The following is a 24,033-nucleotide window of genomic DNA, read 5'->3' as shown; positions in this document are numbered from 1 at the left end:
TTGCCTTCTGGTTACTCCTACCAAGGTGCATCACCTCACACTTGTCTGCATTAAACTCCATTTGCCACCTCTCAGCCCAGCTCTGCAGCTTATCCATGTCTCTCTGCAACCTACAGCATCCTTCGTCACTGTCCACAACTCCACCGACCTTAGTGTCGTCTGCAAATTTACTAACCCATCCTTCTACGCCCTCATCCAGGTCATTTATAAAAATGACAAACAGCAGTGGACCCAACACCAACCCTTGTGGTACACCACTAGTAACTGGTCTCCAGGATGAACATTTCCCATCAACTACCACCCTGTCTTCTTTCAGCAAGCCAATTTCCGATCCAAACTGCTTTATCTCCCACAATTCCATTCCTCTGCATTTTGTACAATAGCCTATTGTGGGGAACCTTATCGAACGCCTTGCTGAAATCCATATACACCACATCAACCGGTTTATTCTCATCTACCTGTTTGGTCACCTTCTCAAAGAACTCTAAGGTTTGTGAGGCACGACCTTCCCTTCACCAAACCATGCTGACTATCCCTCATCAATTTATTCTTTTCTGGATGATTATAAATCCTATCTCTATAATCTTTTCCAACACTTTACCAACAACTGAGGTAAGGCTCACTGGTCTATAATTACCAGGGTTGTCTCTACTCCCCTTCTTGAACAGGGGAACCACATTTGCTATCCTCCAGTCATCTGGCACTATTCCTGTAGACAATGACGAGTTAAAGATCAATGCCAAAGGCTTGGCAATCTCCACCCTGGCTTCCCAGAGGATCCAAGGATAAATCCCATCCGGCCCAGGGGACTTATCTATCTTCACCCTCTGTAGGATTTCTAATACCTCTTCCTTGAGAACCTCAATCCCACCTAGTCTAGTAGCCTGTATCTCAGTATTCTCCTCGACAACATTGTCATTTTCTAGAGTGAATACTGTTGAAAAATATTCATTTAGCCCTTCCCCTATCTCATCTGACTCCACACACCACTTACCACTACTATCCTTGATTGGGCCTAATCTTACTTTCGTCATTCTTTTATTGGCTTAAATACCTATAGAAAGCCTTAGGGTTTACCCGAATCCTATCCGCCAACAACTTCTCATGTCTCCTCCTGGCTCTTCTGAGCTCTCTCTTTAGGTCTTTCCTGGCTACCTCGTAGCCCTCAAGTACCCTAACTGAGCCTTCACATCTCATCCTAATATAAGCCTTCTTCTTCCTCTTGACCAGAGATTCCACCTCCTTCGTAAACCACGGCTCCCGCACTCTACAGCTTCCTCCCTGCCTGACAGGTACATACTTATCTAGGACACACGAGCTTTTCCTTGAATAAGCTCCACATTTCTAATGTGCCCATCCCCTGCAGTTTCCTTTCCCATCCTATCCTCCCTAAATCTTGCCTAATCTCATCATAATTGCCTTTCCCCCAGCTATAACTCTTGCCCAGTGGTATACATCTATCCCTTTCCATCACTAAAGTAAACATAACAGAATTGTGATCGCTATCACCAAAGTGCTCACCTACTTCCAAATCTAACACCTGGCCAGGCTCATTACCCAGTACCAAATCTAATGTGGCTTCGCCCCTTGTTAGCCTATCTACATACTATGTCAGGAAGCCCTCCTGCACACACTGGACAAAAACTGACCCATCTATAGTACTCGAACTATAGTGTTCCCAGTCAATATTTGGAAAGTTGAAGTCCCCCATGACAACTACCCTGTCTTTCTCACTCCTATCGAGAATCATCTTTGCTATCCTTTCCTCTACATCTCTGGAACTATTTGGAGGCCTATACAAAACTCCCAACAGGGTGACCTCTCCTTTCCTGTTTCTAACCTCAGCCCATACTACCTCAGTTGACGAGTCCCCAAACATCCTTTCTGCAACTGTAATACTGTCCTTGACCAACAATGCCACACCTCCGCCCCTTTTACCATCTTCTCTGTTCTTACTGAAACATCTAAATCCCCGAACCTGCAACAACTATTCCTGTCCCTGCTCTATCCATGTCTCCGAAATGGCCACAACATCGAAGTGCCAGGTACTAACCCATGCTGCAAGTTCACCCACCTTATTCCGGAAGCTCCTGGCATTGAAGTAGACACACTTCAAACCAACTTCTTGCTTGCCAGTGCCATCTTGCTTCCCTGAAACTTTATTTCAGACCACCCTACTCTCAACCTTTTCTATAGTCATACTACAATTTTGGTGCCCACCCCCCTGCTGAATTAGTTTAAACCCACCCAAATAGCCTTAGCAAATTTCCCCCCCAGGATATCGGTACCCCTCTGGTTCAGGTGAAGACCATCTTGCTTGTAGAGGTCCCACCTACCCCAGAAAGAGCCCCAATTATCCAAGAATCCAAAACCCTCCCTCCTGCACCATCCCTGTAGCCACCTGTTCAACTCCTCTCTCTCCCTATTCCTCGCCTCACTAGCACGTGGCATGGGCAACAAACCAGAGACAACAACTCTGTTCGTCCTAGCTCTCAGCTTCCATCCTAGCTCCCTGAAATTCTGCCTTAAATCCCCATCTCTCTTCCTACCTATGTCGTTGGTGCCAATGTGGACCACGACTTGGGGCTGCTCCCCCTCCCCCTTAAGGATCCCAAAAACACGATCAGAGGCATCACGCACCCTGGCACCAGGGAGGCAACACACCAACCGTGAGTCTCTCTTGTCCCCACCGAACCTCCTATCTGTCCCCCTAACTATGGAGTCCCCAATGACTAATGCTCTGCTCCTCTTCCCCCTTCCCTTCTGAGCAGCAGGGACAGTCTCTGTGCCAGAGACCTGTGCCCCACTGCTTTCCCCTGGTAAGTCGTCCCCCCCAACAGTATCCAAAACGGTATACTTATTGTTGAGGGGAATGGCCACAGGAGATCCCTGCACTGCCTGCCAGTTCCCTTTCCGCCCCCTGAACGTAACCAATCTGCCTTTTTCCTGTACTTTAGGAGTGACTACCTCCCTGTAACTCCTCTCAATAACCCCCTCTGCCTCCCGAATGATCCGAAGTTCATCCAGCTCCAGCTCCAGTTCCCTAATGCAGTTTTCAAGGAGCTGGAGTTGGGTGCACTTCCCGCAGATGTAGTCAGCAGGGACACTAGTGGTGACCCTTATCTCCCACATTCCGCAGGAGGAACGTTCAACTGCCCTGACCTCCGTTCCCATTATTCTAAATTCCCAAGACTTAAAAAATAAAGAATAAAAAAATAAACTTGTTACCTTACCAATCAGGCACACAGAACTTTTATTTTTGTTAGAGGAGGAGGATGGATGGGAGACACTACCCGGGTAATGTTTCGGGTAACGCAACCACACAAATATATTACCTCACTCACTCACCAGTCCCGTGTCGGCTCCTGCTCAGCGCACCTCCACCTATTCACAAGGTAAGCTTTTTATAGATTCAAAAACAGTGACCCACCGGCTTCCCGACAGGCTCCTGCTCCAAGCTCTTTGGATATTAAAAAATAAATACAAATGTTAAAGGGACTTTTGTGGCACAGTGTATAGTGTCATGGCCCCCGATCCAGAAGACTAAGGTTCAAGTCACACCTGCTGAAGTGTGTAATAATATGTGACTAGTTTGATTAAAAATGTAAATATATGATACAAACATCAGCGATTCTGCTGTGGCAACATACTCATGTCCCATCAGTGGACCAGAGGGGCTATGTTCAAGTTCTACCCGCTCCATGAATTTGTAATAATATCCCTGAGCAGGTTGATTAGAAAATATAATACAAATGAGAAGCAAATCAACTGAATTGTCTGTAGTGACAGAGGAGTACAAACATTAGAACTGCTGACTGTATCAGTTAATATTGTACTCATCTTGTCTAATGATTATGAATGAACAATGGAAATAAAACAGCAAATGATTTGCTATGTTAGATGGAACAGTAACTTGTATGTTTCAAGCGCAAAATGGGCGTATGGATTTTGCTGGTCTGATGCACTGCTTGCTTTCAACTAGGTCAAATGGATTTCCACTTAAGACAGCACGCTTTGCTTTTTACGATACTTGAGGATATGTATATAATAAATATATAAAAAAGAAAACCTCTTCATAAGAAAGTAAATAAAAAGCTGAATTTATTTTCAATTCCATCTCCCAAATTATATCAAAAATATCAAAAGACACTTCAGTAGTCACTAGTTCTATTTGTAAAAAAAACCTCTAAAATGTAATTTTAACATAAATTTACAAGCATTCTCTACTTGGTCTGTATTACATACAATTACGAAAAGACTTTCATATGTTTCCATGATTTCTGTCAAAATGCCAATTTGGACAGGATAAAATGATAAGTATAAAAATCATGCCATTTTCAATTGTGACAGTTAGCTAGAAAATGTATCAGAATGCACATAAATGGCAGTACTGTTATTAATGGTTGTAATATTAAATTTGAAAAAAGCTTGCAATCAACAGTGAAGCTTTAGATTAGAAGGCAACATACTGTACAAGACTCAACCCACTGTGAAGGAGTTTAGCATAATTGTGGGCCAAATCATGAAAGCATTTTTTAGGGCTCAGATAATTTACACTTTTTTTTAAAATAACCATGTAGATCAGTACAACACAATCTAATTTCAGCAACTAGGTTGTTTATATATTTACTTGACAATTCTCCACAGGTTTTATAGACCAAGTTTATAATACAATATTATAGAATATTAGTTAATTTACAAAATAATGAATTTCAGACTTTGAATTAAGAACTGCAAATGTGATTGGAAGAGTAAAAATAACACTATTTTCTTTTCTAAGTAATAAAATTTAACATCTGAGCTTTCATTATGTAAAATGGTCATGTCAAAGATCTGTTGTTTTATTCTCTAGTGCAGCTGCTATTTGTTGCAGACGGACAGAGAGCTGCATCTTTTGTGCTGCTTGGTCTTCTTCTAAGGCATTTATTATCTGTAAAGGCAGACAATGTTGTTATGTTAATACTGGCACGAAACTACAGGTTTGAAATTGCATATTGTATAATGTATCATAATCACACACATATCCAATAAACGCACATCAAATGTAAGGATATTTGTCTCCTAGAGTAACACATCTTAAAAAAAATATTTAATGTACATAATTAAAAACTAATGTGGCTTATGAGCAAAGTTCTAATGATCATTAGTTATCTTTAAGTATTCAAAAGATTTATAACACATCCAGTATATCTTGATATGGTTAAGCTATGTTTTTATATTTACTCAAACTAAAATGTAGCAGCATTTGTTTAAAAGTACTCAAACTGATAATGAGGTAATGAATATATGCAGAAACCGAAACAACTGTCAATATTCAAAACTCACCTCATCGTAGTATTTGTTTGTGTATTGGTATAACTGATGTAATGCGACCATAGTATTCAGTTTGTCTGTATGAGCCTGGAAAATAACCAAACTATGAGCAAGCAGAGCTCATCTGTTGAAGTACACACAAGCTAGAGCACGAATAATAATAATATTCTCCATTTTTTGATTTGTTTAAAATCCGCAACTCGAACTGTGATGAACATATGATGCAAATGCATAGCCATCATAGTGGTTAGCACTTTTGCCTCACAGTGCTCGGGACCCGGGTTCAATTCCATCCTTGGGCGACTGTCTTGTGTGGAGTTTGCTTGCTCCCTGTGCCTGCACAGATTTCTTCCAGTTTCCTCCCACAGTCTAATGATGTGCAGGTTAGTCGGATTGTCATGCTAAATTGCCCATGGTGTCCAGGGACATGCAAGCTAGGTAGACTAGACGTGGGAATGCAGGGTTATAGAGGAGTGTGGTAGGTCTGGGTGAGATGCGAATGCAGGAGTACAGGAGTAGGGTAGAGGGGTGGGTCTGGGTGGCATGCTCAGTGTGGACCTAATGGGGTGAATGGCCTGCTTCCATGCTGTAGGGATTCTATGTTAATTATAACCAGCAATGGCTATACTCCCTTTCCCAATACTATCACTTCAATGCCCATGGATCTGCATCAGAGCTCCTCCATCTCCATATCCACAAGTTGACCTTAGCAACAACACCCTTAAAATATTGATTTCTCATATTTGCAAATAAAATCCAGCATTACTCCATCACTGGTGTCAGACTGCATCCTTGATGTGATTCATCCAAAACGTGAATTTCCTTCAATTCAACACTTGGGTCCAGCCACAAACCATCGTCCTTTACCAAAATCTCTACGCTCCTCTGTATTATACTCCCACACTAAACTATACACAGTACTCTCAACATCATGTTCAAGCATAAACATGAAATGAAATTGGAAACAAAACCAAAATTGCTGGACAGACTCAACAGGTCAGGCAGTATTTGAGGAGAGAAAGCAGAGTTAATGTTTTGGGTCCAGTGACCCTTTTTCAGTTCTGAAGTTTCTGATTTCTAGCATCTGCAGTTTGTTGATTTGTTTTTACAAAATGAAATTGAACATGCTATAACCTAGAAACCTTATGTTTCCATATTGCTGACCTTAACCTAACCTCAAACAACTAAAATTCTCATCCATGTTTTTGTCACATTCAAATTCGGCAACCCTCACTTTTGCTTGCGAGCTGAACTGTTGCACACATCACACACTACAATAGATCTCACTTTCCCATCACGCGCTTTGTCCCTGGATGCCAATCCTTAAATTTTAAATATAAAACCCTTTATAAATGGTCTAGCCCTAAATCCATTTCTGAATGCTTTGTTTTTCTGACTCTTCTGAACATTCTTATCTCCTTTCAGGAGAAGAATAATGATCAGCCACAGCAATCCTCTTCCTTGGATCGTCCAACCTCAGCCTCTCTACTTTTCTCCCCACTTTATAAAAACTTCTGAAGATCCATCTCTCCCCTCGTAACCTACTTTCCTTTTCATCTTTTAACCCTTGTTTGTTTGACACATTATTTGAGTGGAATCAGATGCATGATTAGCCTGTTTAGTCTGTTAGAATTAGTATTTTAAATTTTACTGAAAAGCTGCAAATTTTATGAATTTTAATTGGTGTGGAGTATGGATCTAATAGTTAATCCCAATTTAGTAAATCTATAGATGGAAAGGATTATTAAAATGCAGGAAAATTAAGGTAGAAAGAATAGCATTGCTACAACTTCTTTATGTTAGGAATATTTTTAGAGATGGTGGGAATTTTTCCTGGGTCTGCACCTGGGATTATTGTTAGAATATTAGTGGGTTCCTCTACATGCATCTACAACAAATGGTTTGCTTTGTATTCACTCACTTAGGTGATCTAGTGCATCTGGCCATAGACTCAGATAATCCACCAAAACTTTTCATAAGTTTAGAAGTTGGATTATGGGTCAGCTAACTACAAGCTGTAACAATTATAAATATAACTTACTCTTGAGACTTCAGCTAAGTGCGTGTTCATATCTTGATCACTGACTTGTACCAGCTGACGAATACCCCTGTAATAGCTGTTTTAAAAAAAGACAAAACCATCAATCTAACAAACAGTTTATGAAGTAGTGGATGCTAAACAAAAAGTAAAATGCAACTCAGCCTTCCAACGACAAACCTGATTTATCCCAAAACAAGATAAAAATGGGTCAATCTGGAACACACAATCTCAGGTGCCAGGAATTCTCTTCAATTTCAACAGTCATGCACTAAACAAGTCTCTTGAAATCTCCATATCTGAGCCATCCAAAAGGAAAGCCAATAACTTTTCCAGACTGGACAATCTGACATTACAGTGGCAAATATCTCAACTAATATACCAGGAAAAGTGAACCATGCAAAGTTAAAGAAAACTCTTCTCATATGAAGAAAGTGCATTTAAACCTCAAATTTAAATGAAACCTGAATGGGAACTTCAGACAAGTTTTTTTTGTTGTTGACAGTCCAGTAAACAAATGTTCATTAACCAAAGGTGATTAAGTTGAATCTTAAGATAAATTTGTTTGAAACTAATATTTAAGTTTGTCAAAGCTTGTCAAATTAATTATTTTATTCCCACTTACTCCTCCACCATCTTCTTGTATGTGGAAATTTCTCTGGCATAAAGTAGTTTATTGCTTGGAGAGTCCTAAAAATCAGAAAAATACATCTTACATGAACAAAGACTTTTTTTTTGTTAATCAGAGTCATAGACAGACAAGCATATGTGCCATGCAAATAAATTCCAAGATGCAGTTTTATGAAATTGGTAGTCTCACCATCACCTGGCACACCTAAAGTGGAGGTTTTCTACTTGTTTAAGACTTTTGTTGTTTGCTGTTGAAATTGAGGTACTTACTCTGCTCAATTTGTACTCTGTCTTCGTACAAGCATCCATGAGGGTCTGTGCAATCACTGATAGGGATGCATCCACCACTTCATTAACTTTCACATCAAATATGAAGTGTGGATTTTTCAGTATGTTTACCCAGAATCTTAATGGCAAACTGTGGGGAGAGAAAAGGATATGTATTTGAGAAAAATTATGAATATTGTCATGAGAAAGACTATTCCACCGTAATTCATATGCTCCATTTCTCCCCATTCTTGGTTCAGTTCCATTCTGTGCTATACACCTTTCTCCATTTCACCAGCTCAAAAAAGGGCCTTTGCCAGTTTTGCTTTAGAACAGACCACACATCTGTTTCAATTCTTTCAGTATATATTCTCCTTACATTAGGGTGACCAATGCTGTTCACACTTTGAAATGGAGACTTATAGAGTTCAAGTGAACCAAAATAGCTGGTGTTAACAACATATAAATTCATTGAGATATCCATTAGATTACTGTTATTATTGTCATAATAAAATATTTACTTTTTTGCACTTCATGATACAATTTTGATCCAGTCCCATCTAAACAGTAAGTCCTCAAGTAAAAGTGGCTGGTCAGACGCCATTCAGTTAGATTTCAATTTGATGCGGTCACTTCCAAAGGGATTCATATTTGGCAATCCAGATGAACTGGAAAGATTAATGTATCTTCCACATTCAGGAAATTTGCTTCAACCCTGTCCAAGACCCTTCATTATCACCAGCTTTCTGTTAGATAAAGTGTACTCAGGTTGTGAAACATTTTTAGGGTCATCAGTAAATTAAAACACCATGCGTTACATATCTCTTAGGTATCAAGAATATCAACTACTCCCCAAAACAAAGCCCATTCCATCTATTGATTTCTAGAAATAATAAAATAATCCATTTGCTTTTGATTGTACAGCTGCCACCTGAAGTTCTGAAATGAGTTAACTCACCTACAAGAGGTTAGAAGTAATGAAATACAACCATGGAGGGCAATAACTAAAAGACAGGAGTAGGCTCACAGCTTCCCATGAAACAATGTAGATTCTGCTTTCTACACTAATTTATGAATGGAAACCTGAGAGGTATCTTTCACAAGGTGACAAAGTGTGGAACTGGATGAACACAGCAGACCAAGCAGCATCTCAGGAGCACAAAAGCTGACGTTTCGGGCCTAGACCCTTCATCATCTGCTCTCTGATGAAGGGTCTAGGCCCGAAACATCAGCTTTTGTGCTCCTGAGATGCTGCTTGGCCTGCTGTGTTCATCCAGCTCCACACTTTGTTATCTTGGATTCTCCAGCATCTGCAGTTCCCATTATCTCAGGTATCTTTCACAAGATACTTCACAAATGGACTTGATGCTGTCTTGATATCTATTTCACCATAACTTCCTTTATAAGCTGCCACTGATTTCAAGGTCAGTACAAAAACAGTAAGGGAAAGGATTATTCTGTCAATGTCTGTCTGCAGTCTGAAGGCTTCATGGCATAATTCCTCAGCACCATGATCAAGGGACTGAAGCAAAACATCAGATCAGTCAACAAAAGGTATAAGTACAAGCACTTCAACTTCTCAAAAGTATTTTTTGAGATACAAGGATTTGGCAACTGTCCATTTATCAGACTTCCTCCATATGGAGATGGCACCAGAAAAATCTTGCAAATTCACATTTTATTCAAATATTTTTCTGCATTGGCTGTGACGGCTGTCACAGAATTTATACTGTACTTGATCCAATGTGACATAGATCAATATACCACAAATTCACTTATAGTACATGGCTTCCACTATCCCAAAACAGGGTTCTAATCATTGAGTCTGCATTAGAAAGGGAGTATTTGACACAGGCTGTGATTTGAATTGCCTCTTATTATTTTGAAAATTACAATCTTTTGCTGTCCACTCCAGCAGTGATGCAGGGGGGGCATTTCTGACCATTTTGCATTGGAACCTCCCTGCAGTGTCCCTCTTGGTTCTTGTGGTGTGTACCTCCCTCCACCCTCTCTCACCAACAACGCTCAATCACCCCCTGCAACTCCATGACATTGCAGCTCTGACAATAACCAGTTGGATTCCAGAAGGCGAGACCGATGGGGTGATTTGGAAGCTGATTGGGGTCGTATGTCTCTTTTGAGCTGCAGCGTTTCATACAAACACACAAATTAGGAGGAAGAGACTAGTTAGCCCTTTACACCTGCTCTGCCATTCAAAAAAGACCATGACTGAACTGTTTGTATTTTGAATTCCACATCTCCAATTGTCTCTGACTTTTTCGATTCCCCCATCCTAACAAGAATGTATCTATCTACCATAAAAATAACATCCCTCCTTCACCACCATCTGAGGCTGGGAGTTGCAATGTCGTGCAGTCCACAGGAAAAAGCAAACAAACATTCTCCTCAGCTGTGTCCTGCAACAGCAATCATTCATTGGGAGACAGCTCTGGAAACATCTTTTGCATGTGCACTTTGTCCAGATCATTCAGGATCTGTACCTTAAAATGATTGTTAAAACAAAAAATTCACAAGAAAGCACTAGGGAAAGCTTTTTATTTCTTATAAATATTTTCATGAGATTTGGACCCTGGTGACTAGGCCATCCCCAAATGCCCTCAAGAACCAGTTTGGCTGAGCACCAACAGCTCGCATGGTCTATGTAACCTGCATTGTTGGTTGTTATGAACTTCCATAATTTTCACCCACTAACAGGAAATAAAACACAAATTCACAATTCCAAGTCACAGTGTTATATGACTAGGAGGCAAACTCTGGGTCATTCTATTCTCATGCACGTGGTACAGGATGTTAAGTATAGATGATGCTTTTGAAGGAAGCTTGGTGAATTGCTGCAGGATATCTTGTATACGGCACACAGGTACTACTGTTGATCATCAGTATCAAAGAGTGTAAATGGCGAAGGTGATGGATCGATACAGACAATTAAGTAGGCTGCTTTTTCCTGGATGATGTCAAGCTTTGACATACTTGTGGTGCATTCGTCCAAGTCATTGGAGAGTATTCTGTCACGTTCCTGACTTGTGCCTTGAAGATGGTGACCACACTTTGGGAAATCAGAGGAGTCACTTGCCACAGAATTCCGAGCTTTTGCCCTGCTTTTTCCCCATGGTATTACAGAACTGTGATCGTGCAGAAAGAGCTCATTGAGCCTAACCTGTCTGCACCAGCTCTCCAATAAGCATTTTGACTTTGTGTCATTCATCTGTTTTTTCCCCCCACACCCTTGCACATTGTTTCTATAGAAACAACCGTCCAGCACCTTCACGAATGCCTCCATTGATCTTGCCTCCATCACATTTCCAAGCAGTGTTCCCAGACCCAATCCAGTTGTGCTAACAGGTTACACTCACATTTGCCATGTTTACAAATCACTTTAAATCTGTTCCCTCTTCCCTGAGCCCCTTTACCAGCAGGAACAGTTTTTCGTCCACCTAGATGTCTCATGATTTTGTAAACTTCTATCAGATCTCTTAGCTGCCTCCTCTGTGGAGAACATTCCAAACCTCTCTAATCTATCCTCACAACAGAAGTTTCTGATCCCTGGAAACATTCTTGTCATCTGTACTCTCTCCATTGTGTCCACATCCTTGCTGAGGTGCCCAGAACAGTACACTATACTCCAGGTGAGATCTGGAGAAGTTCAGCATAACCTCCTTGCTCTTGCACTTTACACCCTTATTCATAAAGTCCAGGATATTGTATGCTTTATTAACATGTCTCCACCTGTCTTCCCAACTGCAATGATTGTGCATGCCCACGTCTGTTATTTTCTGCACCCCCTTTAGAACTTTATAACCTATATTTGTATTGCCTGTCCAGATTATTCCTACTAAAATGTATTACTTCTCACTTCTCTGCATTGAACTTCATCAGTCACCGACTGTATTCCAACAACTTGTCTATGCCCTTTGATGTTCTGTGTAGCCCTCCTCTCGGTTTGTGTCCAACGCCCAGGCAGTAAAGATAAAAATGTATGCTGATGAAAGCAGGATGTCCAAAGCACAGAAATACCCTCTAAAAACAAATGAGCATATCGTGGACAAGAAGCAATCCAGGTGTTCTTACCTGTTGGTTTTCCAGATATGAATAGTCTCTTCGTCGTTTATTTCATTTTTGCGTGCTTGCTCGTCAAGGAAGTCAAAATAGTATTTCACAGCCGTTGGAATGAATTGATTCGTACTGAGAATACTTTGGAAGAAATTATCTACAAACTGCTGAAGTGTTCCCTGTTTTAGTCAAAAATAGAGGTTAAAATTCTTTTCTTGATAAGCGGAAACCACTTCATACAATGGAAATAGACCACTTTGCATTTCCAACTTCTTTACTGTTACAAGCAACATGGTTGGCCAAATGTAATGTTCTTCTTAATTACATTCAGTACTTCTCAACAATTCACTCAGTAGTTCAGCTATACAAACCAGGAAGGTTTGTTTCCTACTGTAGTTTTGATGGTTCCCAGCTGCATTGAATGAGGGGTCAAACAGACAATCCTGCTCCTCATAGTTACTCAAAAAAGATCCTTTTGTTAGCAGAAATGTTCACACTGTTTGAAGATATCATTCACCAATTTGTAATGATGCTTAGTCATTTAACATTCCAATAATTACATAAGCTCACATACGATAACAGTCACTTAGATAAATATACATGATCAAGTAACATTTGTGAAATTTTATCTCAATTAGGACTCTGTGGCCTTTTGGGGGAAAGAGGAGCAATTAAAATTGAGCATTTTTCTCTAACACTTGAAGGACACATCTTCAGTGTGACAAATTTGCAAAGATGATTTCCATTATAAATGTGAACAGCTAATATATAATCAATACAAAACTGATAAAAATGTGATAACTGAAGTTAAATTGCCCAGGTCCAGAAATTTAAGTATATCATAAGTCATAAGCATGCGCAATTGCTAATAAATCTGCTTTCAACTGATGTCAGTCATGCTGATCCAATTTCAACAAAGATCCAATAGAATCAACAGCTTGAATGTAAAATAAACTTTACATATTTGGAAAATTTAGTCATCTCTGGTTTAAGACACTATTTAAGTCTGAGCATTGTTCTGTTCCAAATACAGGCTGCAGGGCCTAGTTGTCAGCACTGCAGGAAAAGGTAGACTGACAAAGTAGCTAATATTTTGTTGTAAAACTGTTCACCTTCCCAGTTGATGGTTTCATTCAGGGTACAAAAAAATTGATAATTTTGATAAGTTCTATTTTAAGTAAATAATCAAAAATACACTCTAAATCTCACCTTAACAGACAAAAGTCTTGTCAAATATATTTCTGTGATAGCTTTGGTCCTTTCTTTCTCCTTCATGCTGCCACGCTTTGATTTACTTTCATCTACTTCATCTGCTGGCCGGACTAAATGCCACCTTCTATCTTCTTCTAATAATCCACTTTCTGGCATGAACAGAAAATGATAGCTAAATGGTAATTAGGTGAGCAAAGTTGTAACACAGTACATTTACAAGCTCTCTGCTTTAACAACTTTCAAAACAAAATATAGTCAGAGATTATTTAGAAAAGTTATTTTAGGGATCAGTGCAAAACAGGAGAAATTATACACCAACAGGGTGATAGTAAAGCTGTTAGATACTTTTTTTCATTCAAACCAGTGGAATAGGAAAATCAGTGCAGAAACACGTTGCTGCTCATTATGCAATGTCAGTCACAGATATCTTCTGTGAATTTGGTCAAGGCAATTGTAGATTTTCTTCAGGAAGACTAGAAGCTATGTTAAGAATGTTTAGAAAGAATGGGCCCAGAAGTATTCAAGAATAATTTTTTTTAAAAAAGCCAGATTTGCACTTCGAGTAATTGGAGAATAGACTGAATAGGATGGCTTTTACATGAATTGGTTATTTCAGGTCCGATATAAAAAGGGCGCTGGAAACGAAACTTGCACATTTCAAAGCTAATTTTTCTTTCTAAGGTACTGGATAACAGTCAGGTCAGGCTGAGTTCCTCAATTCTCTAAAACCAAATCTAGTTGCAACAAGGCACACAACTGTCTAACATATACAGTAACAGAGAAGCTACTAATAGAACAATGTTGGGAAGGATAGGGGCTGTCTATCCAAAATTTGGTCCATACTGTAACTAATCGAGATTTGTTTAGCACTGAGTGCTTCATAACCAGCACCAACATCCCACCTCAAAATAAAAGTGGCAACGCAAGTTGCTCTCATACATGAGCAAAGTAAAAAGATCAATATATTGGACTTTGAATTTTTGGTGTCTTAATTCTGCACAAATCTAACATTTGTTTTTAGAAAGCCTTGCTTCAAATTGTAATTTCTGATCAGATTCCCATTTCAATGCGAGCACTAGCATTGAAATATTACTCGCACTTCTCAGCTAATGCATCGTGGCACTATCAAATTAGAAGTGTAAATTGATACTGACTTTCTCCATGAATAATCTGCTGATGGTCATCAGGTTGTTGCGCGTGTGAAGATCTTACTAAAATGAGAGTGGAGAAATCCCGCACCTGAAAGAGTAGAATTATCAATTAGTGACCTCATTTTACTTTTGTTCATGACAAGTACCCAATGTAAATATCTTAAAAAGGAAAGAATTTAAGAAACCTATGCAATATGAAAAGTCTCACTGGAGAAGGCTCGAACATCACATATGGGAAAGGGAAGAGAGTCCAAGAGGTATCACACAAATACGTTGCCTCAAGTCAATCGCCTTTTATACCTGCACATTCAACTCTCTTTTAATGGATCTGCAGAGTGCTTTATTTAATTCCCCATATCATATTATTTCAGTTTCTTGCTGCCAGAACCTACAGACATCATGTCTTTCCATGGGGTAGAGACAATGAGATGCAAATCAAGGAAGTATGTCTGTCTATGTTATCATCCACACAGTTTGCAGTTTTTTTTTTGAATACTGGTCAGATGGATGCTCCAGGTATCCAATAGTCTTAATTCACCTAAAGCAGCTTCTTAGAATCCTTCCATTGTGGAAACAGACCATTTGGCCCAACAAGTCCACACCAACCCTCCGAAGAACATCCTACCCAGACTCACCTCCCGCTGCCAACCCTTTCCCTGTAACCCTGCATTTCCCTATACCTAATCTACATTTCCCTGAACACTAGGGGAAATTTACCATCTAGCCTACACATCTTTGGACTTTCAGAGGAAACCGAGGCACCCAGCGGAAAACGACACAGACACCGCCGAGCATGCAAACTCCACACAGACAGGCATCCGAGGGTGGATTCGAACCCGGGTCCCTGGCACTGAGAGGTATCAGTGTTAACCACTGAGCCACTGTGGCTTTTGCATTTGTTGCAACAAAAAACTGCATCCCTTTTTTGGCACATCTCCATGGCAAATGCCATGAAACCCTCTTCTTGCATTTAAATAACTTCAAGATTGAAAAGACCACAATGGTTAGAGTTCAACTATGTACAGGATTGGAGGAATGTAAGGGAAGTGTTATAGAATTTGCAGGAAGTCTAAGCCAGAGTCATTGACAGCCAAATGGCATAGAAAACAGACTCTTCGGTTCAACAAGTCCACACCAACCACATTCCCATCTTCACATGCTTGGTCCATTTTTCCAAACCTTTCCTATTCATGTACTTACCCAAATGCCTTTTGATTGTTGTAACTGTACTTGCATCTATCATTTCCTTTGGCTGTTTATTCTACACATGAACTACTTTCTGTATAAAAAAATTGCCTCTCATGCCCTTTTTAAAAGTTTCTCCTCTCACCTTAAGAATACACCCCTCATTCTGAACTCCACTGCCATTAGGGAAAAGACCTTTGCCATTCACCTTATCTATGCCCCTCACGATTTTATAAACTTCCATAAGGTCACACCTCAATGTCCTATGGTCCAGTGGAAAAAGCATCTCAGCCTATCCAGCCTATTTCTATAACTCAAACTCTCCATTCCCGGCGAGATCCTGGTAAATCTTTTCTGAACCCCTCCAGTTTGCTAATCTCCTTCTTCTGCAAGGCAACCAGAACTGCACACAATACTTCAGAAGAGGCCTCACCAGTGTCCTGTACAACCTCGACATGACATCCCAACTTCTATACTCAAAGGTCTGAACAATGAAGGTAAACCAGTTCAGGTCAGGAGTAGAGATTGCTGGAAATCAGATATAATGACTGATTTCAAAGCTTAAGCTTTAACTGATGCCATATTTGGTCAAAAAATGCTGCACAATGCTCTACACAATACCTAATGCTTCAGTGTGGGGATTGAAAAGCAGGAAAATTACCAGAGGTGAAAAACACAAGCTTAGTTTTTTGATTTAATGGGAAGTCTCGTATACCATGAGTTGCAGCTCACTGTCAAACTTCTATTGCTTCCAATTTGTCAGGCACAACAGCACTCTTCAGTTCTCTTTAAGTAATGTGGTGGAGGCAGTGAAATTTCTGAAGGTTGCCAGGGAGCTGAAGCCATGCTCTAGACTATTCACTCAGCATGGAAAAATAAGCTGTGACATATACAATTCAAGCTGACCAACAGTTCAGAATTTGCACAGAGGCAGGTGAACTACAGGTATTCAGTAGTTTTTTTGCCTCACAGGCTTCTTTCAGCTTACCAAACAAAGCACACATAAATGCAAGCAGGCAAACAAGCTCTGACTGACAACTTCAAGTAAATCAATCTCACCCAAACTAGAACTTGAATTATTAAAAATAGTCTGATTCATGCCATTATTTAAATTATCTTTCAAGCAGATTTTCAAAATTTTGAACATGCTTATCATTGCTAAACTGTAACAACGTTTGTGATAGCTACATAAAATGATATCAATTATATTTGAAAAAAAAATGTAACAAACATCCTACAAAAGAAAGAGATTGTTTTCCAAAGGGTAAAGTTTGGAAATTAGACTTTAGTTAATCAGACAAAGAAAGTATAATAGAGGTAAAATCACCATAATCCTCCCGGACTATAGCACAGCTCTCTCATTAGAAAGAGATGGCTGGTGTGATTTAACCTGAGGGTCACCACGCCCCATTTTTGTTTCTCCCTGTCTCTAAGCAGATATCAAGGTGTAGGTTTCGTCACAATAGATTTTCTAGTCAAAGGCAGCATACGCTTGGCAAATTTGTTGCATATATTTACGTTTGACTAATTATACAATACTTTTCCTTAAGAAAAAAATCACAAACACTCTGCAGGATAGAAATATCGTCAATGATTACATACAAAAAGCTTATGCTACTCACGTTATAGTGTCTTAAAGTATTTAAACGCCTCCATTTTCCATCTCGCTCCGATGTGACATCCAGATCTGAAAGAATTTGACCAGTAGAACCTGGACGCCATTCTGTGGCAAATGAAAACAAAAACTTAGTACTTTCTCTTGCCTACTGAAACAAACAATTTTCCACAAACATTATGGCCTCGAAATCAGCAAGAATCAGAGATAGGGAATCCAGAAGCAGACAAATGACTCAGTGAGGCGAGAAGTTGGAGGACCTACCAATCTTACAGCAGGGACACACTTAAGTAAAACCTTGAAGGTACCACCCAACGCCTAACAAGAATCACTACTTGATCGCTGAGCAAACATGGGCATCTGGCATCGGAAAGTCACAGCAGGGACGTATGCAAGAACAACCTCTGGCCCAAATGTTTTGAGCAGGAACAATTTGAATGCAAACATGGAAAGGTTTTGCAATGGTGGGAGGTGAAGGCAGAAGAGAACGTTGTTCACAGATATCAGAGATGAAGGCTACAAGAAGGAATAGACAGAAGGCTGATAGAAGGGATAAAGAATGGAAAAAGGATCTAGGCCAAGACTGGGGTGGGTTAAGGAGCTGGTACAAAGAATAACAACTAGTTAATATGGTAAATCAGACCTTACCAAGAACAACACTATCCAGTGCAGGCCTTTGTGAAAAAGGAACATTTCTGTACACTTGGTCAAGGATTTTCTCTTTAACCTGGGTTATACTGTCACAGCTCAGAACCTTTACTGGCATTGATTCTCCAACATCCTCTTGTGCGATGACATTCAAAGTCTGGAAAGAAACAAAGAAAAATGAAATAGACAAACAATTCCACAGTACTGCCCTTTGTTATTTGTTATTTGATATTTGGTTTTAGGAACATTAGCACTTCAGTTCTCCATAAACAAGCTGGTCACAATTTCAAATCTTTAGAGTATTTCAAACACAAAAGTCGATTTGCACTTGGAACCAAACTAAAAATTAATAACTAACTTTAAAGGAGTCTGCAAGGCGCTTTGCAATTGGAACGAACACTCTAGTGGGAAATTAGATTATGTTATGAATACAAGATTTAATGAGACGGTTATATTGTAACTCTCTAGTTCAAAGAAAAATACGTAATGAAAAAGTAGCATGAGATGTACTTCTAAGTCTGCATGATCTGGTTACCATAGGGACAGAGGCCCATGTCAAATGTTAGTGAAATCCACGTGCCATGTTTAACATTTAAAAACAAGGGGCAGAGCAGCTGGCCTTGTAATGGATAGACTAAAAGATTTCAGGCAAATTGATTAAAAACCTGGCCAAATGGAGTGTGTCCCTGAGAGAGAGAGCAAGAGCACACGAGAGAGAGAGAGCGCGAGAGCAAGAGAGTGAGAGCGAGCGAGAGAGCGAGAGAAGACAACAGGCACACACAGCTACTTGAAGACCACAGAGAGAGAGGCCATTTTCTGTTCACCACCTAGCATAATGCGATTTACAATAGGTTAACTAATCAAAGAAACTTAACTAGTGGAAAGTCAAGGACACTGGTGTGGCCACGAGAAAGCTAAAAATCACTGGAGAAAAGAGAGTGTTGCTAGACGTCAGTTTGAGATTGCTCAGAAGACCGTCTGAAAGAACCTTCAAAAATTACTGGACATTATCTCTCAGGAATCAGGGAGCTGAGAGTCTGTTGGAAGCTGCAAGTTTGGACTATTTCCTGTAAAGACTGCAAACCTGCAGTAAGCATGGCGTAACATATAGTAAGGCTCCTGAGCCCAGGGCTCATATGCTCTGTCTGCTTTTTGTAATGTTTTTCTTCTGTTTGCTTGTCTCTTGCAAAAATCTCAGACGTGGCAATAGACTCGGCAAAGTAAACCCAGTGCGGACCTGAGGCGGCAGCGAGGTGAGACCCCACAACTGAGTGTCGGACATGGTGTTGGAGGTGAGTTTGGGTACCCCACAGTGTCTGTATCCAGCACACGCTCACAGGCATGGTGTTGGAGGGTGAGTTTGGGCCCAGTACAAAACCCACTGGCAAAGGCCATGGCTGCATCAGTGAGGTGGGTCTGGAGCAGGCTCTTGATGGCATCGAGTTGGCGCTGGTGCAGGACCTGGCAGCATCGGTGGCAGCTGCATTGGTGAGATCCCAAAAGCCCTCAGGGTGGCTCTTGTTCCAGCGCTGCAGCAAGAGGACTCGTGGCTGGCCGCTCGAGGCCATGGCTGGGTAGTTGACAAGAAGGATTGTAAATTTGAACTTTATTTCCTTATTTTTCTGATTTGAGAGTGTAATGTTTTGGCTAATTTTTCTGTGTTTTAAGATGGCGCAGGAGAGTGGCAACACCATATAATACTTTTCGCTGTCCTTTGTAACCAAATATATGTTACAATAAATAAACAAATCAAATCAAATTCTGTCTTTTCCTTAAAAATGAAGATAGATTGAGATGCAGAGTGGTCTGCTCAAAGCCAATAAAGTAAACACTGTGCGAGGCCTTATGGTGTTTTTTACAAGTTGGAACAATAGAAGCAGCATGAATGGATGGGGTCAAGCTCCCACAGAACTAGGATTCTTAGCTCTGGCTTTCAGCGGTTGCTGGGACCTTGACGCCAGATGTGGAAGCTTTTATTCTTCTCTCTCTCACAGCTAAAAACTGGGGTTCTCTTCCTGCTGCTAGAATTGCACGTGAGATAATCTGTTTTCCTGACTTTGCCCTTGCCGAGGGTATGTTTATGGGATGTCACTATATTGGAACAGTTAATTAGCAACAGCTAATATACATATCATTTCGTTAAACATTTCGATAGAATTACAGTTAAGCCAATTCTTTTTAATTTTTGGTTTTACGTTACAGTTAAAATACAGACAAAGCAAAGTGTGTTCTGCTTGATGTCAAGTAGACATATATGAGACATATAAAATAATCAGAGGGTTAGATTGGGTGGATAGGGAGAGCCTTTTTCCTAGGATGATGACAGCAAGCACGAGGGGGCATAGCTGTAAATTGAGGGGTGAAAGATATAGGACAGATGTCAGAGGTGGTTTCTTTACTCAGAGGGCAGTGAGGGAATGGAATGCTTTGCCTGCAACAGTAGTAGATTCGCCAACTTTAGGTACATGTAAGTCATCATTGAATAAGCATATGGACGTACATGGAATAGTGTAGGTTAGATGGGCTTGAGATCGGTATGACAGGTCGGCACAACATCGAGGGCAGAAGGGCCTGTACTGTGCTGTAATGTTCTATCTATCTATCTAGTTTGTCCAATTGAATTCAACCTGGAACACAATACCTTACACACTTGTAAAATAAGAATAAGTTAGGGTCTAGGCTATCTTCTTAATATATTTGAGGGGTTCAGTCTGATCCATAAGATGTGGGGCATGTGGACTTACCAACACATGATATTCCACATCCTCTCCCAATAATCCCGTGTCATTTAGTGTGTATTTAGCTTTTTTCAGTTCAGCATCCACTGGGCCTTTCTCAACCTGGTGTTTAAGTCCTTTGAAAAGTTTGTATAGTGGCTCTCCAGCAGTATCCTGAATCATAAAAGTAGAAAGACATCTTTCAGTTATTACAACAATATAAACATGCAGCCATAACACAGTGTGGCAAATATTTAGGGTTACCTTCAGGAACTGGTATAGGCAAATAGACATCCAGTTGGAAAGCATCCGTTCCACAACAGTTTCACATCTATCAGAAAAGAGTGACAAAAGCTCACACTGTATTCTAAAACCAATTTCAAAATTAAGTCTTCATTACTCTTTATGTACGGTATTGTATTCAATCTTCACATATTAATTCATTGACTGATTGTGGTTAATTACTGTAAAACAAATTTAGCTATGTTTACATACTACAAACAAAAGATGAAGCATCCAAAAACAGAAATTGTTGGAGAAAAGACAGGTTTAATATTTAGAACAAAATTGCAAAAGATGTAAAGAACATTGCAGAAAGAAGTTAAAGACCCACAATGTGCAGAAATGCAATAAAAAAGCAGGATGGTTATAGGCTATTCAAAATTAAATCTTAGTCAAAGAAATACTATGCAGATCAAGCCTGAAGTTAAGCAGAAAACACAGGGAAAATTTCAGTACTGTAAAAAGTTCATGCAACAGGTCAGCCTCAGATATTGTGATTTGTGTTTTTCTTAAAGGGATTCTAACTCAAACGTGAAAAAGTGGTATTTCAGCTGTGCACAGCTTTGGTCAGATCCATTCCCGAGTACTGAACAATGAAGTTCAAAATATATATATATCAGAGGGATAGATTGCAAATTGACTAGAATTATGCCATGGTTTAAAGGGTGACAAATTTTTGCAATTCACTTAATGTTTTACTATAATAAAACTGTTTTCCTTGTTAAAAAGCAAACACTACACACCTTCGGAGCATGAGCTTCGGGTTTTTAGCAACGTATTGTTCCATGAGCTCCAACAGCAGTGTCCTCATGATGTCAGTGTAGTATTCCAGCTTTCCATGCAGAGCAATAGTCAACAAAGATGCAAAATAAACTTTCTCTCTTGCGGAGAAATCTTTTTGACTCTCGAGTGTGTGGATAAACTATTTAAAAAAGTATCATTCATTGGTAAGGTGTTAAATGAAGATACAAAATCCTAGAAACGAGACTCTGCTTTCCAAGTTTCAGATTTTACCCAGTCTTTACTGGGGCAGAAGGTGGCCATTAAGCTTACTTAATGACCATTAGGTACACCGTCTGGTTGGCCAAAAAAGTGGCACAAATAGTGCCTTAACTGGACAATTTCATAACTGTCTGCAAGGAAGTCAGTTTGGATATAAAGGAGTTAATACAATTAAACAATGGATCAGAAACAGGATGATATAGCATCAATGAACAGTGGAGGGCTTCATTGCATGCAAAAACCCACATTAAACATGGATACAAAGTAAAACTTGATTCAAAAAATAAAATGCAAAGTATGTTTGAAGCGTTATAGTTTCCATCTTTATTCAGTAAGCATTGCATTAGCTGGGGCATTTATGACATTTTGTAAGTGTGTATGGGGGAAAGTTTCCACTGTTTGCTGATTTTTTTTTTAAGAACCCTAATGCTTGACTAAAGGAAAACAATTTCTCCTCACTGTCTTCAATTTCCTTCCCCTTTTGTAGAGATGCTGGAACTCATTTCATCTCTTCACAAACTTTGGTACCATTTAGGTAGCACACATCTAATAACCCAATGCTGTCATATTTGTGGGTTAGGTCCATACCCTTGGCCAAACACTCTTCAAAGTTTAGAATCATTTATCAACAGGAATGGAAAGTCAACCGCTGCTTCAGTGCAGGGGTAGCTATAAGGTCAACTTATTTTGGACACCAAACCTAATAGGTAGACATCCTGCATTCAAACAGAAAAGTAAATAAGGCACTGCTAATTTGCTCCCATAACATTTATTTGCTGATGTCTGTTGTAGAAATGTGCTCCTACTTCAGGAATAACAAACACTCTCAACAATGCAAAGGGCATGGAATCCTGGTGTAAAATGGTCCACCTCTGCTGGCTTTGCTCTGCACCTGAGAAATTGGCATTCTCCAGGTAAAACTCAAGGGAAGAAGAAAAGTCTTTCATCAATACCCTATGGGGCACAATTTCCAGTGATCATCCTCAGTCACTTTGCAAAACGTTGATTGGCAACAGTGTTGAAAACTAATGTAGACAAATTATGCATGCACGCATGGGGGTATGCATCAATAGAACAGACAGAGCAGAGAAGCCCTTGGTTATCATCCCTTCCATCTTACTAGGTCACTTATAACGTGCTCATTCTGTTAACTTTCTTGAATACAAACTGGAGTATGAAACTGGGATATTGCCATTACAAACTGATCAGCTGAGCCATCAAGGGAGACTTATGCAATTAAATTCAAATTTAACGTTGAATTTTGCACTCAAATATACATATGTTGGGGAATTAAGCACTGTCTCAAGTTTATGATGTCATTTCAACATGAAGTACTCAGAACACAGATTAAACTGAGACATCTTCATTTACTCTATCCATTGGTCTGCCTCAGATAAAACCATCTAATGATAGTTTAAATCATGGAGGAGCATAGATAAGGTGAATAGCTATGGTCTTTCCCAAGGGTAGGGGAGTTCAAAATGTTTTTAAGGTCAGAGAAAAAAAGATTTAAAATGGACCCAAGGGGCACATTTTTTGCACATACCGCCTGTTTCAGCCAGTAAGACATTTGATTTTCACATTAAATGACAATTGATGTAATGCCCTGTGGGCAACTGTGGTAGACAACTGGACAGTACTGCAGTAGAGAATGCAGTTTGAGAGATGAATGCAGCTATCGTTACAGCATTTAAAAGAGATTTAGACAGGTACATGAATAGGAAGGGTTTAGAGAGATACAGGCCAAAGGGGACTAGTTAATTTTGGGAATTTGGTCAGCGTGGATGAGTTGGGCTGAAGGGTCAATTCCCATGCTGAAAGACTGTGGTGGAGTGTGAATCTTTCAACTATTCACATCAGCCATTTTTTTAAAAAAAGTGAAAAACAGCATTTCAGAGATCA

At 39.8% G+C, this 24,033-nt stretch overlaps 1 protein-coding gene across 6 annotated transcripts in view; it reads right to left on the bottom strand.

Annotated features, from left to right (window-relative positions):
* Window positions 1-4,084: 4,084 nt before the first annotated feature.
* LOC125463092 (plexin-B2-like) overlaps window positions 4,085-24,033 on the bottom strand; it is a 249,766-nt gene continuing 229,817 nt past the window's right edge. For all 6 annotated transcript variants that reach the window (XM_059654544.1, XM_059654546.1, XM_059654548.1 and 3 more), the window contains 13 exons: window positions 21,873-22,051; window positions 21,112-21,178; window positions 20,875-21,021; window positions 18,131-18,287; window positions 17,490-17,590; window positions 14,686-14,770; window positions 13,529-13,680; window positions 12,338-12,498; window positions 8,252-8,399; window positions 7,977-8,041; window positions 7,355-7,430; window positions 5,326-5,400; window positions 4,085-4,930 (listed from right to left, as the gene is read on the bottom strand). In XM_059654544.1, the coding sequence (XP_059510527.1) occupies window positions 4,826-4,930; window positions 5,326-5,400; window positions 7,355-7,430; window positions 7,977-8,041; window positions 8,252-8,399; window positions 12,338-12,498; window positions 13,529-13,680; window positions 14,686-14,770; window positions 17,490-17,590; window positions 18,131-18,287; window positions 20,875-21,021; window positions 21,112-21,178; window positions 21,873-22,051 (1,518 nt within the window). In that variant the 3' untranslated portion in view covers window positions 4,085-4,825. The remainder of the gene's footprint in view (window positions 4,931-5,325; window positions 5,401-7,354; window positions 7,431-7,976; window positions 8,042-8,251; window positions 8,400-12,337; window positions 12,499-13,528; window positions 13,681-14,685; window positions 14,771-17,489; window positions 17,591-18,130; window positions 18,288-20,874; window positions 21,022-21,111; window positions 21,179-21,872; window positions 22,052-24,033) is intronic.

Source organism: Stegostoma tigrinum, chromosome 25 (assembly GCF_030684315.1).
Source record: "Stegostoma tigrinum isolate sSteTig4 chromosome 25, sSteTig4.hap1, whole genome shotgun sequence".
Classification (NCBI taxonomy): domain Eukaryota; kingdom Metazoa; phylum Chordata; class Chondrichthyes; order Orectolobiformes; family Stegostomatidae; genus Stegostoma; species Stegostoma tigrinum.
Note: the sequence above shows the minus strand (reverse complement) of the source record. Positions and strands in the feature narration are given on the sequence as shown.